At 31.9% G+C, this 15,837-nt stretch overlaps 1 protein-coding gene across 2 annotated transcripts in view; it reads left to right on the top strand.

Moving 5' to 3' along the window:
* LOC126866079 (lachesin-like) overlaps positions 1-9,939 on the top strand; it is a 156,939-nt gene extending 147,000 nt beyond the window's left edge. For both annotated transcript variants that reach the window (XM_050619181.1, XM_050619180.1), the window contains exon 8: positions 9,686-9,939. In XM_050619181.1, the coding sequence (XP_050475138.1) occupies positions 9,686-9,939 (254 nt within the window). The remainder of the gene's footprint in view (positions 1-9,685) is intronic.
* Positions 9,940-15,837: the final 5,898 nt, after the last annotated feature.

The raw sequence follows: 15,837 nt of genomic DNA, 5'->3' as shown, positions 1-15,837 counted from the left end.
TGGTATGCATACGATTAAACGGCTAGGCATCTATTCACGGTTCGTTCTCGGTTCTGGCTGATAATTAATCGGTCGCCCGATTAGAGTATCGGCCGGCGAGAAAGCCAAGGGAAAGAGAGGAGAACGAGCACGCGGAATGTAACGGAGAAAGAGAAATGGGGACGGAGTTAACGAAAACCACCATTCCATGACGATGCATCGAAAGAGAAGGAGAGAGAGAGAAAGAGCAACGACTCGGTTCTGGCACGTTCTTAATTATCGATAATTGTAAATAAAATGGGCGACACAACGTGCAATCATCGCCAGCATTTTCTCGAGTAATTGGCCCTACCATGTGAATTCAATAATTCACGCTCTATTGAAACGCACTTCGAGCTCGTTCCCTTCCTTCGATTCTTTTCTTAAACCCCGTGTCGTTCGTGCTTAATAACGTTAAGGCAATAATTAGCAGGGAAGAACGGATCAGGCTAGGTTATATGCTTCATTAAAGTCGATTAATTTCGATGGAAACCTCGTTCGAGCGAGAGAAGAACGAATTACCAGACAATGGTAAGAAGGGTGATGGAAAAATGGTAGAAGTAAGAGGAAATTAAAGGGATGAATGTGTTTTCAAGATGGATTCGAGCTGTGATTGGTTTTGCTCTGACAGCAATTAACCCTTGATGAAAGTTGAATGGATTATGACTCGTGCAGATCTTTTACGTTTATTAGTTTCCAAAATATATTTACGTATGTGAGTGAGTATATTTTTTATCATGCAATTTCCGAATTTTTATATTGCAATCTTACTTTTGCTTCGACGAAAAGAAAGTTTTTAATACTTGGGGGAATATTTTAGCAGAAAATTCAACCATGATATCACATATATCAACAATGTTTCTTTCATATTTTCCTTGAATTTAAAGAATTGTATAAATATGAAAGAACAGAATTGCGTTGAGAATGATCCAAATGACGTAATACTGTTAGGTTAAATTACAAAGTAGAAAATATATGTCATCTGTTGTATATCGAAGAAGAAGGAATATAATAGAGTATCAGGTTTGATTTGATATGAAACTACAATGGTTAAATGGTTGTTATTAACATTTGTTATGTATCCACAACGAATATTCAAATGATATTGTTTAAGATTATAAGGACCTTTTTGGAATGAAATAGAAATAGATTCGGGAGGGATGATCAATAGCGTAATTATTGGATTAGGTAGGTAGATGTATACATATATGGGCATAAAGCATTCTGCGTGTGTCAGATATGTTGGGAATGTTAGATTAGAATTAGATAGATTGTACAGATCTGGGTTTAATCTGACTTGTCAGATAAGATATTGGCAGGGTGAGCCTAGATTAAACCATGAATTATAAGTTAAGTTTGAGTTTAATTCGTGTTTCAACGAGATATATTTAGTTATGGCAGGATGCCTTAGCACATTACGGATTTTAGTGGCAACTTTTGATGAAATATTACTATAATTTTCGAGTTTTCCAAAATTATTTTATCGATAATCCATTGAACTGAAGTACATAAAATATCACAAGTATACATATAGGTAAATATATAGATAAATCACTCAAAAGCCACATTATTCTATAAATTAAAATGTAAAAGAGAAGCGATGGTGTTACAAAGATTATTTTAGAAAATCTACTTTTAAATTCATGATTTTTCATGTTATTTCCCCGCGACAAATAAACTTATGGAAGCATGTAATGTGTTTTTTGAAAGATTCAATACTAATCATGTACTCGGGTAAAAACAGAAATTAATTGTAGCTGATTTGTTTAGTTTCAAGACATTTGCAATTTCTATAAAAATTTATCGTGATTTTATCAAGGTAATTTTGAACGAAAACGTTATTAATGTTATTATCAAAATTCATGACATTTAATGTAAATTCTTAACAGCTAATATTACACGATTTTGATTTTATTAAATAACTGTGTTGCTTTGTATTTCTAACCGGTAGTAGTTAAAAATTGTACAAACATCGATCTGAAATAAGAAAAAATCATGTTTCGATTTTCTGTTAGTCTTTTGAATACCTGATTCCTTAGGCAAACCACTAGTTCTACTTTGTTAATTGGAACTAGGGTATAGAAGTACTACAGTCAAACAATTTTAGAATCGAATTGCATTGAAGTTCCAACGTTATCATTAGACTACACTATAATATAACCTCGTAGGCTTGTTTTACGTCTACCACGTGTATGTACGATAACAATGTTAGCAAATGTCAATATCGAATTAATTTCCAAATAATAAACTTGTAACGAAAATAAATCTACAAATTAATTGATTCTTCAAGTTATCAATTAATCTTCAATTATTAACTCATGTTTTTAAAATACCAATAACTCATAAGGAAAGAAATTGCAATTTATATAGTTCAAAAAATTATTTCCAGAAAGATACATGTTTCTTTAGCTAATTGAATTTTGAAAATTGAAAATTAAAAAATTCAAAGTTTACAATCATAACGAACTTCAAAAATTACCTTGATAGAGTTTGAGGTTTTCGCGGACTCATTGCTGAAATTATATAATTTTTTAATTATATTTAATATCATCTGAAACAGGAACATTTTTATATTGAAGACCTTTTACTGTTGTTTCAATAAAATATCGTTCATATTTTTACTCGTTTACGTTATATATAATTTTACATTATATATTGTAAAATATTTCGATAAATATTACATTTTGGCCCTTTCCATTTTTTTACGCAAGAATTCACGTTTATTGCATTGGCGGCGCAATAAAGAATAATATTACAGTGTATGTTATATGGCCCTTATGTGCATTCAAGCAAATTCGGATGCACAATATGGTTTATAATTACGAACAAACGTGACTGCACAATTGCCGTCGAAACAAATGCAATTACAGCGTTGAAATTAAATTCAACAACGCAAACCTATATAAACAAAGAGCAAGTTTGATTATCGAACACCGTACGATTTAATATTTACTTAGACGAATCTCCGATTGCAGCAGACGCCACGTATGCACATTAAGATTTAACTTGGAATTCGAATCACTATGAAACGTACAACGAGCTAATTACAAATCGATTCAGCGTTCGGAACGCCATTAAGTGATGTAGAAATATTTTCTTCGTATAATTTTCATTCGTTAGATTTCGCTACTTCTCTGTTATCGTTTCCTTTTTATCCTTGTATGCCACAAAAGAGAGCGCAGTACATGAAAGCAAGGTATATTTTATGCTTGTGTTTCCTTAGCAATCCTACGAAGTGGTGAAAATAATTTCCTCAGACTCTGCGAAGTACGTCATAAATTACTTGTCTAAGAATCATAAGTTCCTTCAAGATTCGTGCACCAAAACGGAGAATCTTCTCGACAAAATGCAAAATCTAATTGACAATCTACTACGCAAACATTTCTGAAGAAAATTTTATTTGTCGACTACCTCCGGTTTCGGTGTAAGATGGAGTTGTAGGATAGTTCTGTTCGTAAATAAAAATAGAAATAAATATATTGCCATGATATTCAACCGTACAATACCATTTCTGAATTGTTCGTCAGAGTTCGCAACTACAAACTACAAACAATCAAGTAATTTCTTCCTAGTGAAAGAATCTCAGGCATGCACGAAGATATGAATTTCGAGTCTCAGCTGTTTTACTCTTCAGGGATATTGTCTCGTTACAAATACCTTCAGATGAGATGGACAGCTGCTCGAAAATTTCCCAATATCTGTTGTATTCTATCGATTATGATAAAATAGGTGGTAAACCGACCCAACAACCCCAAGGTGTTGCAGGACTCCAGAGCAAAGGGCTTATCGCACTATCGACGAAATTCCTAGGACGTGGTGGAGCGCAACAATCCAGCTATACTATGGAGTAAAGCTCTATTTATGTGGACTGATCGAGAAACATACAGTTCGTGTCTTCTATTCGATAGAAAAGTAAAATATCTTAAAAATTGTAAATTTAAAGATATTGAAAAAATTAACTTATTTACTATACTAATATTTACTATAATGGAAGTGTTACGTGGCATTTATAAAAATTATAGTATTTAACAAGATTGGTATCACACAATAACGCTTAAATTCTTTTTTAGAAATTTCGAAACTTGGAGATTAATATCTTGTAAATTGTAACAGAGAAAAGAATATCTACATTATTAAATAGTCGAGTAACTAATAATTTTCTTCAAACCGACTTTCACAAAAATTTACTTTTCCTAGCAGCGTCACTCTTTTATCGATTCGAGAATATAATAAGCATTCATTGATTCTCCCCTGTATGAACGCGAAGTAGGACCTCGAAGACATTAACAGTAATAGAATCACTCAATTAGAAGGCAATTCCTTTTCTACTTCTGGTTATAACATGGTGCATATTATAATAAATGTATCATAAAATAGACTCGAGAGTTTTTGGACTAAAGAATGAGTGAAAAATATCATAAAGCAAAGAAACAGAAAATATGTAGTTACAAATATATAGGCCGTGGCTGGAAGTATTATACAAACGTAAAGAAGGCGATTCTATACGCAAACATAAATCAAAAGTTTAGTATAAAATGCTTCTATCCGAGGCTTAGTTTTCAAGAACCAAGTTCTTCTATGAACTTATACATACATATGTAGCTAAGATACGGGTTGGTCGAGTGAAATATCTCCTGATTTTATACTTTCTGATTTCTATCTATAGGTCATGTTAAAGCTGTGGACCATGCCAGAAATATTAAAGATCTCGATAATAGTATAAAATATTAGTCAAATTAAAGACAAGCACATTTAGAGTCTTAGAAAAACGTAACGTACTAGAGGCAGTAAATTTATGCATCACAGTAGTCAGACACAGATACTTATACTGTAAGTAGGGCAACCGTTTCAATAATTCTTTCATAAAATGTAAAGTCTTATCTCTCCCTGTTTCTTATTTTTTAAAGTTGGTAATTATTAAAAATCACGTGCCTAGTATAATTAATGTTTATATCATTTGTGGTACACTTTATTTAATGTATCAGTATACAACGATTCAACGATAAAAGTTAATTCTCGTTCTTATTTGTATGACATCGGTAAAGCGATTAAAGCCATACATTTGAAGATAATCCACATCGATATTACTGAAGTATGAAAATACTCCGCCAATATTAATCTAAATCAAACGAAGCACTCTATATAAAAAAAAAAAAGAAGAAAATTCAATGCACCGTCAATCATTAAGCCACTATCCCACTGATTTCCAATACAACCATTCTCGCATCCGAGTCTGTAACCACACCACATACTCAAAACTGTCAAACCTACCTCACGCTGCAACTGTCCGATGAAAGAAATTTCGTCGTCTGACCCGCGGTCGGTTATTTAACAGTCGAACGCATCGACTTTTTCGGCAGCTTTAACCACAGAGATGACAGTGAAGCCGGGCTATCGCTTTCCAGCTCCGTTTAAAGGAATAATTGGAAGAAGTGTATTTTCGAATAACGCGGGGCCACGCTTGTGGAGGATCCGCTCACGGAGAAAATTAATATCGTCGCTGGGGCCACGGTGGACGTTTTCGATGAAGCGTGCAACTGACAAGTGCACTCTGGCTTTTACGGCACGCGACGTTCCAATACGCGGTTCTTGTGCACAGTTCGTCGATTATTTTTCCCGGGTTATTGCTCGATATCTGTGAAAAGCTGCTGGCGCTTTCACTGGTGGCACGTGGTCACGCGCGCGCGATTTCACGTAAAGCGGCTTTCCACGGCGCACAATTTGACGAGCATTAAATCCTCCGGGCCAGACTTCGTGGCGCTGATGAGATTCCGCACGTTCATCTTTATTAATGGACAGATCGGCGATAACGCGCGTTGCCATCGCGCAGCGACTATCCGTTACACGCACGATGCGCTGTCCCGCTCGATGGACATCGAGCTGTAGATTGGTTTATTGATTAAGTGAATGGATTCTCGGACACCAGTGATTTAACCTCGCTTAGATCGTGCTTTCGGTTTATGGTGTTAAGTTGTTGCTATATGTACTATGTATACTGTGCTAGATCTTGGCGTTATAGGTGAGCACTTCGGTTTCGATTTGGGCATCGTTTGCGTTTCGGTATAACGTTTATTGGTATCCTAAGTTGAGTCATGTACCTTTTCATTGAATTATTTGAGCAAACAGTGATTAACGGTAATGTTCAGTTGAGTCGTATACATACGTGTTTTATTATTTATTCAAGAAGTGTTTGCTTAGTTATAATAGGATAATGGGATAATAGATATAAATAAATGGAAAAGTAGAATGAGTTTATGTTGATAATTTGTTGATAATTCTGTGTTGAGTTGTATACGTATTATAATGTCATTATAATGTATACAGTTATAACGTCAAATTATTTTTTAACGTGTAACAATGATACTGACGTATCGATCTAACTGTTCAATCAAATTTTATATTTTATTAATAAGCTCCTAAAAATTGTTTTAAGTGTTTCCATTTAAGATAAACATTTATGCTACGTGATTAAACTAAACATCTCATAGATGCAGAAAGCAAAATAAAATTGTAGAAGGTGTGGGAAAGAATATTGATTTGAGATTAGCTCTCAGTATCCTGTTCCGTGCGTTGGCATAACATGAGTACTAAAGATACTATTTAATGCTATTACTTCGGTATACGTAACAATCACACCGATGAAACGGATTTCAAACGAGCTTATCAAATCAGTAGATATGATGGAAGATTACCGTAGACTGGTACAATCAAAAGCGCTTATCGATATACTGTGGTGGTGTAATAGGATTACGATACTACATTGATGTGAAACATTCTTCCTTTGCCGACCTGTATGATATGAAATGCGTCCGAAGTATTTCCTAGTGGTCTTTGTCGCATCCTAACAATGTACTTTTACCCGGTAGATAAAACGATGTATTCGAAACCGAAGGCTTTAATAATTCATCCCTATGTGTATTTCAATAACAATTTTTTATACTTCTTTTTTGTATATCATTGTGAAACCAGTAATTTTTATTTCGATATACAGTAACTCACGAAAGTATTTGAACACCTTTTACAGCAGAGTAACTTTCGTAAATTGGAACGAACGATTTAAGTTTTCTTGTAAAGTTAGGTGGGTTAGTTTACTAGATAACGGTTAAAAAAATTTTGAAAAAATTGGTCAGAATCGTATAATGGTATAGGTCAAGTTTACAATTTTTTTAGTTGAACCTGTACTGAACATTTAAAAAATACATTTTTTAGATTTATGTCAGTTACATACCTACATACTGAAAATGTCATCGAAATCGTTTAACGTTGCTTTAAGGTACAAAAGATTGAAAATGGTGGAAATCGCCATTTTTCACAAATTTGAGCCTATAATTGTAATAAATCTAAAGATTCTTTCTTGCATAAACCAATTTCAATGAAGCTTTCAGTATGTATACAACTGACATAGATGTACAAAATATATTTTTCAAATTTTCATTACAGGCCCAGATAAAAGAATTGTAAAATTGACTATTATTATATACTATTTTCTTCGCGATTCTGACTACTTGCAAGTTATTCAAAATTGTTTCTGCACATCATCTAGTAAATTAATTCGACTAATTTCTCAATAAGTCACTGTATTCTAATTTACTATTATTCAGTTCACATTGCAATTCGTTATTAATAATAATCCTATGCCGTAACATTGCTTATTTTCTAAAATATAAAGCACCTATAATGAATATTTCAGACGAGCAAAATATATTTTTAACATATTGTTAATACGATAAATACGGTTAATACAGTAATTAAGCGATTCTCGTTTTCCATTAAAACAATAGAAACAGAATCAATATTCAATTAAATGTGTTACAACTTCTCATCCTACGAACAATTTGCTCCTGAACTTCCTAGCAAGTAGGTTACGTTTTAGTCCTTCGGTAAAGAAATTTTATTTTATTCATCAACCCGGTAAATTGGACTTCGAAGATCGTGAAATTCCGTTGCATTTCGTTCCACGGACAAATATTTGTCATGGAAGCAGGTCTTTGCGAATGCTGATTTCTCTTCAGAATTAGATTTTATTTAAATTTCATTTTGTCTTTTATTTAATACATGCAAATCTTATTCTAACTACGCTGCTGATTAAGTTGTATAATATCTTATTATTTCCGATATCAGAATCTATGAAATGAAATAATTTAAAAAAATATTTTGTACGTGGAAGCTCTATTCCTATATATCTATAAGTAAAGCAACTAATTTTTTCATTATTGGAATTATCTTAAAATATAAAAAATATATAAATATACATATAAATAATTAGAAAAATATGACAAAAATAAAGTGAATGTACAAAATTGCTATTTGCAATTGATCTGGTCATTGCCTTGACTGTTTATTTTAGTAACATTTGTATATTCAATCAATTTAAAATAGTAACTTTAAGTACGTGATATAACTGTTAACAATTCACTTGTTCCCATAACAATATAAACTTCAAAACGCAAAAACTTGTAGTTGCTGAAGCGCAAAGCTGCACATTCTAATCCTTAAAGGTTTCGAACAATATGCTGTAACTATGAAGTTAGATGTATAGAACTGAATCCATAGATGTACCTTCGTCAGAGCTGCGTTAAACTAATGGCACACTAACTTAACACTGATCAAGTAACACAGTATCGTACATAATGGGGAATTTATGAGAAACTGATAGGGGTATGACAGTCCATAGATCTACATTTGCAACATTGGCTACGAGATCCATAATGGGGTTTTTGATTTCTACCTTTCACATTGGAAATTAACGTAAAATTTGAATTTTCGGTATTTGATATCGTTTTATCAAATTCTAATCAATTCTAATTCTAATTAAATTCTAATTCTAATTAAATTCAATTGTCAATGAACATTAATGGATAAATATTACACATGTAATTACCAGGTATTTATATTGTTCGATTTTCATGTTTGGATTTTATGAAGACAAATTTTCCATTTAGATTATCTGCAGTTATTTCAAGAAAAACGACTTGCAACAGTGTTTTCTTTTAGCAGTTAATAATGATTTACTATTAAATTAATCCGAAACAATTATTAAAATTTATTTGCTCGATCACGCAACCTCAATGGATACAATAATGAAATACAATATAATCGCATTACCAATACCGTGCGAAATCTCGTATTGAAATACATTGAAGAATTTCAATAAAATAAAATAGAGTTATCACATATACAAGGTGTACAATGTTAAAACATTATTGCAATTAACTTATAAATCGCTTACTATATACGACAACGTTTCACTCAAAAATTGAATGGTATCCAGGGCACCATAATACGATGTTATGGATGAATGATGTGGACACAAAAAATATACGGCGATCAATATCGTCTTTCTAAATGGAATCCATATATTCTTGAATGCACGAATAATACATTAAAATCAGATTCCTACAACATCAGTACCCACTATACCATAAAGCATAGCAAATTTGAATTCGCGATTCGACGTAAAAGCGTAGCCAAAACCCTTCATCATAGGTTCCGAGTACAAATCGTTTCCCAATCGCGAAACAAGATCTCTCGACTCGATTCGAACAAGGCGAGTGATATTTCTTCGAGAGTTGCGACCATTTGATCGGAGTACGGCTGCAAGCACGCCGTAAATTCCGAGTCATAGCCAAGAACGTGCTCTTAACACGGTAAATTCATATTTTTCCAGGGATCGATAGATCGCCGACGATGCGTAGACCGAACACCAGGCGAGATTCGAAGAAGAGTTGGAAGATGGATCACAGTCACGAAAGGAACACGACAGGCATGAAGGACGAGCCAATGCCGAAAGGCGTCGAGAACGATGATGAACAGGTTGATTTTCAATCGGCCACTGCCTCGTCGCACTTTCACTGTCATTTATTTGCGAATCTTGGCATCGCCGCGATTACTGTCATCTTAGCCGGTGGTTTGTCGACGTAGACCATTCTGTGATCGTTATTACACCTGAAACTGATTAATTCGCGTCCGGATGAGTCTTCAGGGTCACGCTAGTCACTTACAATATACTAGCTACCAACCAGATTGAGATTGTAATTGTACGAAGTGCATCGAGGACCAGCCAGTTAAATGTTTCTTGGACTTTTTGTCTAAGTGAATTCTCACAGATTTGAATGGGAACGTTTTGGAAAAAGCGTATTCTAACATCAAGATTTTTCAGAACATAGTGGACGCTTGGGACAGTTCACGTTTTTTTTTTTTTCGAGAAGATTTTATTCTTTCGTTAATCCTTTAGCTGCGGGAGAAACACGTATACGCTATGAGGAAACGGCTGCAGATTTATTGCAGACGTATAATATCGACGAAAAGTTTGGATGTACTAGATATATACACGTATTTTTCAAGGTGGTAAAACTTTTTATATTTTCTTTTTTTTATAATCTACGCTGATTCAGAAAAGTATTTGGACGCCTACTGTAGAAAACCTTTATGCCGATATTATAAATATTTTGAATTTTCAAATTCCACTGCAATGAGACACGACTGTCATGATTATATTGGTAAAATTTTAAGCGAATCTGAAAATATGCGTAGAAGTAGTGCACCTGTATATTCCGCAGTGTTCAGAGAAGTATTTAAACAGTCAATTATCCATCATGTTAATAAACCATGTTAACCTACAGAATAACAGAAGCTGTTTTCTATGTTTATCATCAGTATCAAAGATAATTGGATAATTTAAAAAATCATATTACATCCAAACATTTTGCCATTATTATTTTGCCGCCAATAATTAAAATAGTAATGTCATGAAAATATGTTATTCGCGGAAAACCTTCTATTGACTTGCGAGTATGTCGTTCTCGATTTTATATTGGATTTCAGTTCAGCCACAGCTAAAGGATTAAGAATAGTTTTACCGGCGGACAAATTACTCAACAAAACTGCGCGTTTGTTTAAAACAACGGAGCTTGCTCTGTTTCTTCTTCCATGTTCTATCAGAATTTAGTAGCAGTCTGAGTATACATTTTATTTCGGTTGAATAAACATGTATCGATGAAACGTTGTTAACAGTTAATTTTGTTAGAATAAAAGAAAGTGTTGAAGACAAAGTTTTCGTACAGATTCGATTCTTGGTTCAAAAACTTCGAGAGGATATCTTCAAAATTTCTAATTTACGTATACTGTTATTTGTTCTGAAATACCTAAATCGATTGGACTCAACATATTATATTTTCCTACGTTCTATTATAATTTATAATAATGCTTAAAAATATTATGTGATACAAAATCTTAAGGAGAAAAGCTTTTATGAAGTCTTCGCCTGTATTTACTTTTGATAGATTTTTATACATGTAAAATTGTTTATAAAGTTGTTCGTACCCTTATTATAGCATTTATTAATTTTAAGATCGAAGTATTTATGTAATTTATATTTCGAACGTTTTGTAAGTTTCCATTGTAAAAAACGCCGACACGAAGCGAGTAGTTTCTCGCGAATATGTAACGCTTGTACCTAACCTACATATGTATATGTAAATATCAGTTTCGTGACGTAGCGACATGCCTTTGCTTTACGACAATAATTTTTTCGATTATATTATAAACGAAGCCTATTATTTGTAACACGCAACAGTGTAAAATTCATTCCTAAATTCGTAAAACCATATTCTGGTCGCATTATAGTATCGCATTAGTGTCGTTCATGCCATATTTTTAAGCAAAACAAAATATTTAAGAATGTAAAATATTTAAGATTATTTGAATAATTTATTTATTTAATTCCTTCTTTCCTTATAAAGCTTGATTTCTTTTATAAAATTTCATTTTAAATTAGTATGTACATACGAAGAACTCGAAGAATAAATACTATAATTATTTAATTATATTGCTTTAAATTATGTTAGAGACTTATTTCAAGTATTGCATACTGTTTGACTGATTCTGATTCCATCATAAACAACATAAAAGTATTGAACACAACATTGTTGAAATTTTTATAAAGATGTTATTAATGTTCAAAAAGAAATGTATATCATGTGTCATGGTATAAGTTGTTAGTTATCAGAGCAGACATAGTTCAAACATCAAATTTTATTCATGCAACAGAGTGATGATGATAAAGTGGTTCTGAAGTAGATGGCTGATTTAGGAAGGTTTATTCCACTTACATTAATAAGATTCAATATCTCGCATTTTATTTAAAACTTGCGGTATAAATTTTAATAATTCAGTAATAATCAATATTGTTTTCAGCTATTATAAATATTTACAATCAGTATCTATTGAAATTATAATTATTTATGTTTCCTTCACGCGAAGAATTAAAGATTTTTCAAATATTTAGTACAATTTTTGAGTAATTTCTAACATAATTTTGCAAGAATAAGTATTATGCAATAACCATAAAAGCATAGTTTTATCGTGCTCTAAAATTAATCGTTTCAGGTAGCGAAGGCTTTCTATGGTTACATACATGCGATAAGTTTGTCCACTTCAAAGATAAGCAACAAACACAATTCCAAAACTCGACCAGCTAGTTCAGAAACACTGTTTGTTCTCTACATTCCTACACTTACATTTTCATAATGGGTACAAATGCAAATGAGTTTATGAGAGAAACTGTGACCTCACTCCCTTCCAACAGCTTCATCGTTCCATGAATGCGTTCACAAGTACTGTACCCAATAGTTAACGATACGATTATCCAAAATAGTACGATACTGATACAATATCGATTAATGTACCATAGGCACGTACTGCTTACCCGAGCAAAAATGGAGTTTCCAATGCATATGTTCGAGCATATAAACTAAAAGAAGGCTGGTACACGATTATTCTTCCTTTAATTGATCTAATTATTTATGACGACAGAAATCTCAATCATAACCAGAGTTGCTATTTTATTATATTGTAAAATTAGAATGTTATGAATTGTGATTTAGGAATTACAAAAAAAATTCAAAACAGACAAAAATTATGTCAATTAAATTTTGTCTATAAAAATATAAATTTTTAATTAACAATAGATTATTTCTGAAAATATTTACTAAAAAAAGCTTAAATTAAGAAAATTTAATTTAAGAAACAATAGAAACAAAAACACATAAATATATGTATATGTTATTGTTACATCAAATCGTCAGAGCTTTTTATTAACTCATTCCCTTCTATCAACCTGGAGATATTTCAAGAAAAATTGTATCTGTATACCCATTTTCATTTCTCCTATTTATACTAAAATTACATATCGTAATTAATTATACGAAGTTTTTAAATGTTCATGTGCATATTTTTTGTATTATCAGAAACTACTCGTAATATATGTGTATAGGAAAGAAATCTTCTCAGTTCAGAGGGAATTGTTACAAAAAGGTTAAAATCCAGATTTATCTTGGATTTTGGAATCGGAGAAGTGGCACTTGTGATTGTTAGACTACAGATTGCTTTATACAAATTCATATTTTTATGAACAACATTGAAAAAAAATAACAAACAGAAATTTGTCTCAGAGTATAAATAATATAACTTTATTTTAGATATTTTATATATATTTTTAAGATTTCAATTTTTCATGAATGTAAAAGCCAATCCACATTAGAAAATATCTTACAAAATTTTTTGTTTTTCCCTGTTACATTTTAAATTCAAGTAACTTGATCTTTGCTCGGTAAAGCAATACACATCGATAATCCGAATAATATTTTAACGTACCTCGACCAGTGCATCGTGCATTCCTTCCATTCCTCGAGTCGACGTTCGAATGATGGTAAATCAGTGCAAGTAGAGCGAATTGAACTCATAATCCGCCTGTACACATACTCTTAACGTTGACGTTGCTTCTTGAACGCGTGTTTGGCGATCATCTTTCGGCCTTAAACAAAAAAGTAATAAATCAAGGATAATGAAAGAAACGACGAAACTGTGCATTATCACATCGTTCTTTCTAGCCCAGCTTTCAACGATTTCTCGTTGTATGTAATATATAATAGAATGTGTGAGAGCTAACGTGATCTGTACGCGATATGGATCGTTGCTTTCAACGCATAGAATTATACGTGGTATATTGTAAAATAATAGCGTGTGTACGATAACGTGTAGACTAAGCCTCAGGGACATGTAAATATGTTAAGCTGTAAGACGATGTCGTGTTAGTTTTTGCATTTGTGATCACATTGCCACTTTTCCTCTCCATCTTCCATCCCGTGTAAATAAAATGTATTCTATCGTGTACTTGGGCAATAAATGTTAGACAATCGTACAATCCATGTCTTTGAATTATGTATATCTCACGGTTTATGTTAGTTTTGAGTTATTTGTACAATAAATACGAAGAATCATCTTTCGAACGCTTTGAAGAGTATTTTTGCAACTTTTTTAAATCTATAAATGGTGTACGAAATTTTCGAATTTTATCGTTGGAAAAATGTTAAAATATTTAGTTTCGTTGTTTGTTGGTATTGCAAATGGGAGAACTATAATAAGGAAAGGTGTCATATTTTGAGGGTAAATTTCGTGGTAAATTATTTTCATAATTGCATGTAAGTTGATAACTTTTCTGTGTCACAGAGAAATATAGTATCAAATAGTAATATTATTATGATACTGAGTTCTGCACTTTCACGTAATACTTCCTCAAAGTTTTGAACAAATACAGAGATTAAAGAGGAATTTTTATTTTCGTAGGACTCGAATGAATCTTAAAATATACCATACCAAAAATAAATGGCATTATTCAATTATTCTAACTATTTAGTCATTTATTTAGGAAAATAATTAGTTGCAGATATATAATTGCTAGTTTTAAGTCAGTGCATAATTATGGTGAAAGAATTGGATACATCCTTAAACATGGTTGTAATTTAGTTTAATTTTACAATTCTTTATGTTATCTCAAACAGAAGATATAAAATTATTTAATGATAACGAAGTAGAGAAGAAGAAGAAGAAGAAGTGAGTATTGAAATTAATTAATTAATTAAAATCTGAATGTATTTAGACGACTCGTAGTATTCTACCCGTGTGCGCAAGAGAGTGAAAATTATTATCAAAATATAGTGTGCGTATTATCTATTTGGAAAATGTGTATTCTTCATTTGCAATACTATATCTTATTATTAATTATAAACTACTATCCAATTTGTATTCTGTATCCTATTCCCTCAAGGGAATTCCCGTGGGAGAATAAGGTACAGCAGATCGGAAATTGCTAAGGATACTTAACAGTGTCATACTTGATTTTTAAATAATTTTATCTATGATGAGAATTTTATCTATATGAGAAATATGGAGAATACTATATAAGTTGTGACAATAATTTAAAATTCAGGAAGACAAAAATAAAATTGTGAAATGAGTCTGTTAGATTTATACGAGGCTAGAGATATTTGTCAAATATCTTAGAATAAAGATACATTAAAAGTTTGCATTTATTTATTGGAGGAGGAAAGCTAATATGTGAACTGAAATAATCATATTCGAACATTGAATTTACCATCAAAGAAACTAAATCATACTACTTACCAACCGTAGGCACGGATGATTGGATGAGGAGATCTTATTGGCCTTGATATGATTACATTTTAGATTTATTGTAAAATTATATAAAAAGGAATAAATCATTAATTTCATTATCAGAAACAGATGGCGCAATTGCTTTTGATGACATTTGTTACAAATAAAGAACATAATAATTTTTAATTAGTAGTATATTGTTCTTAATTAAGAATATCATTATTTTAATTGTTATATATTACTGGTGTAACTGTTCGAAATCAATGATACAGCTGTTTTAAATTAATGGTATGTTGTTATAAATTAACAATAGAATTGCTTTAAATTAATAGCATAAATGTTTTGTATTTGACGGTATATCTTTTT

Source organism: Bombus huntii, chromosome 5 (genome assembly GCF_024542735.1).
Source record: "Bombus huntii isolate Logan2020A chromosome 5, iyBomHunt1.1, whole genome shotgun sequence".
Lineage (NCBI taxonomy): Eukaryota > Metazoa > Arthropoda > Insecta > Hymenoptera > Apidae > Bombus > Bombus huntii.
This window is presented reverse-complemented; position numbering and strand designations above follow the sequence as displayed.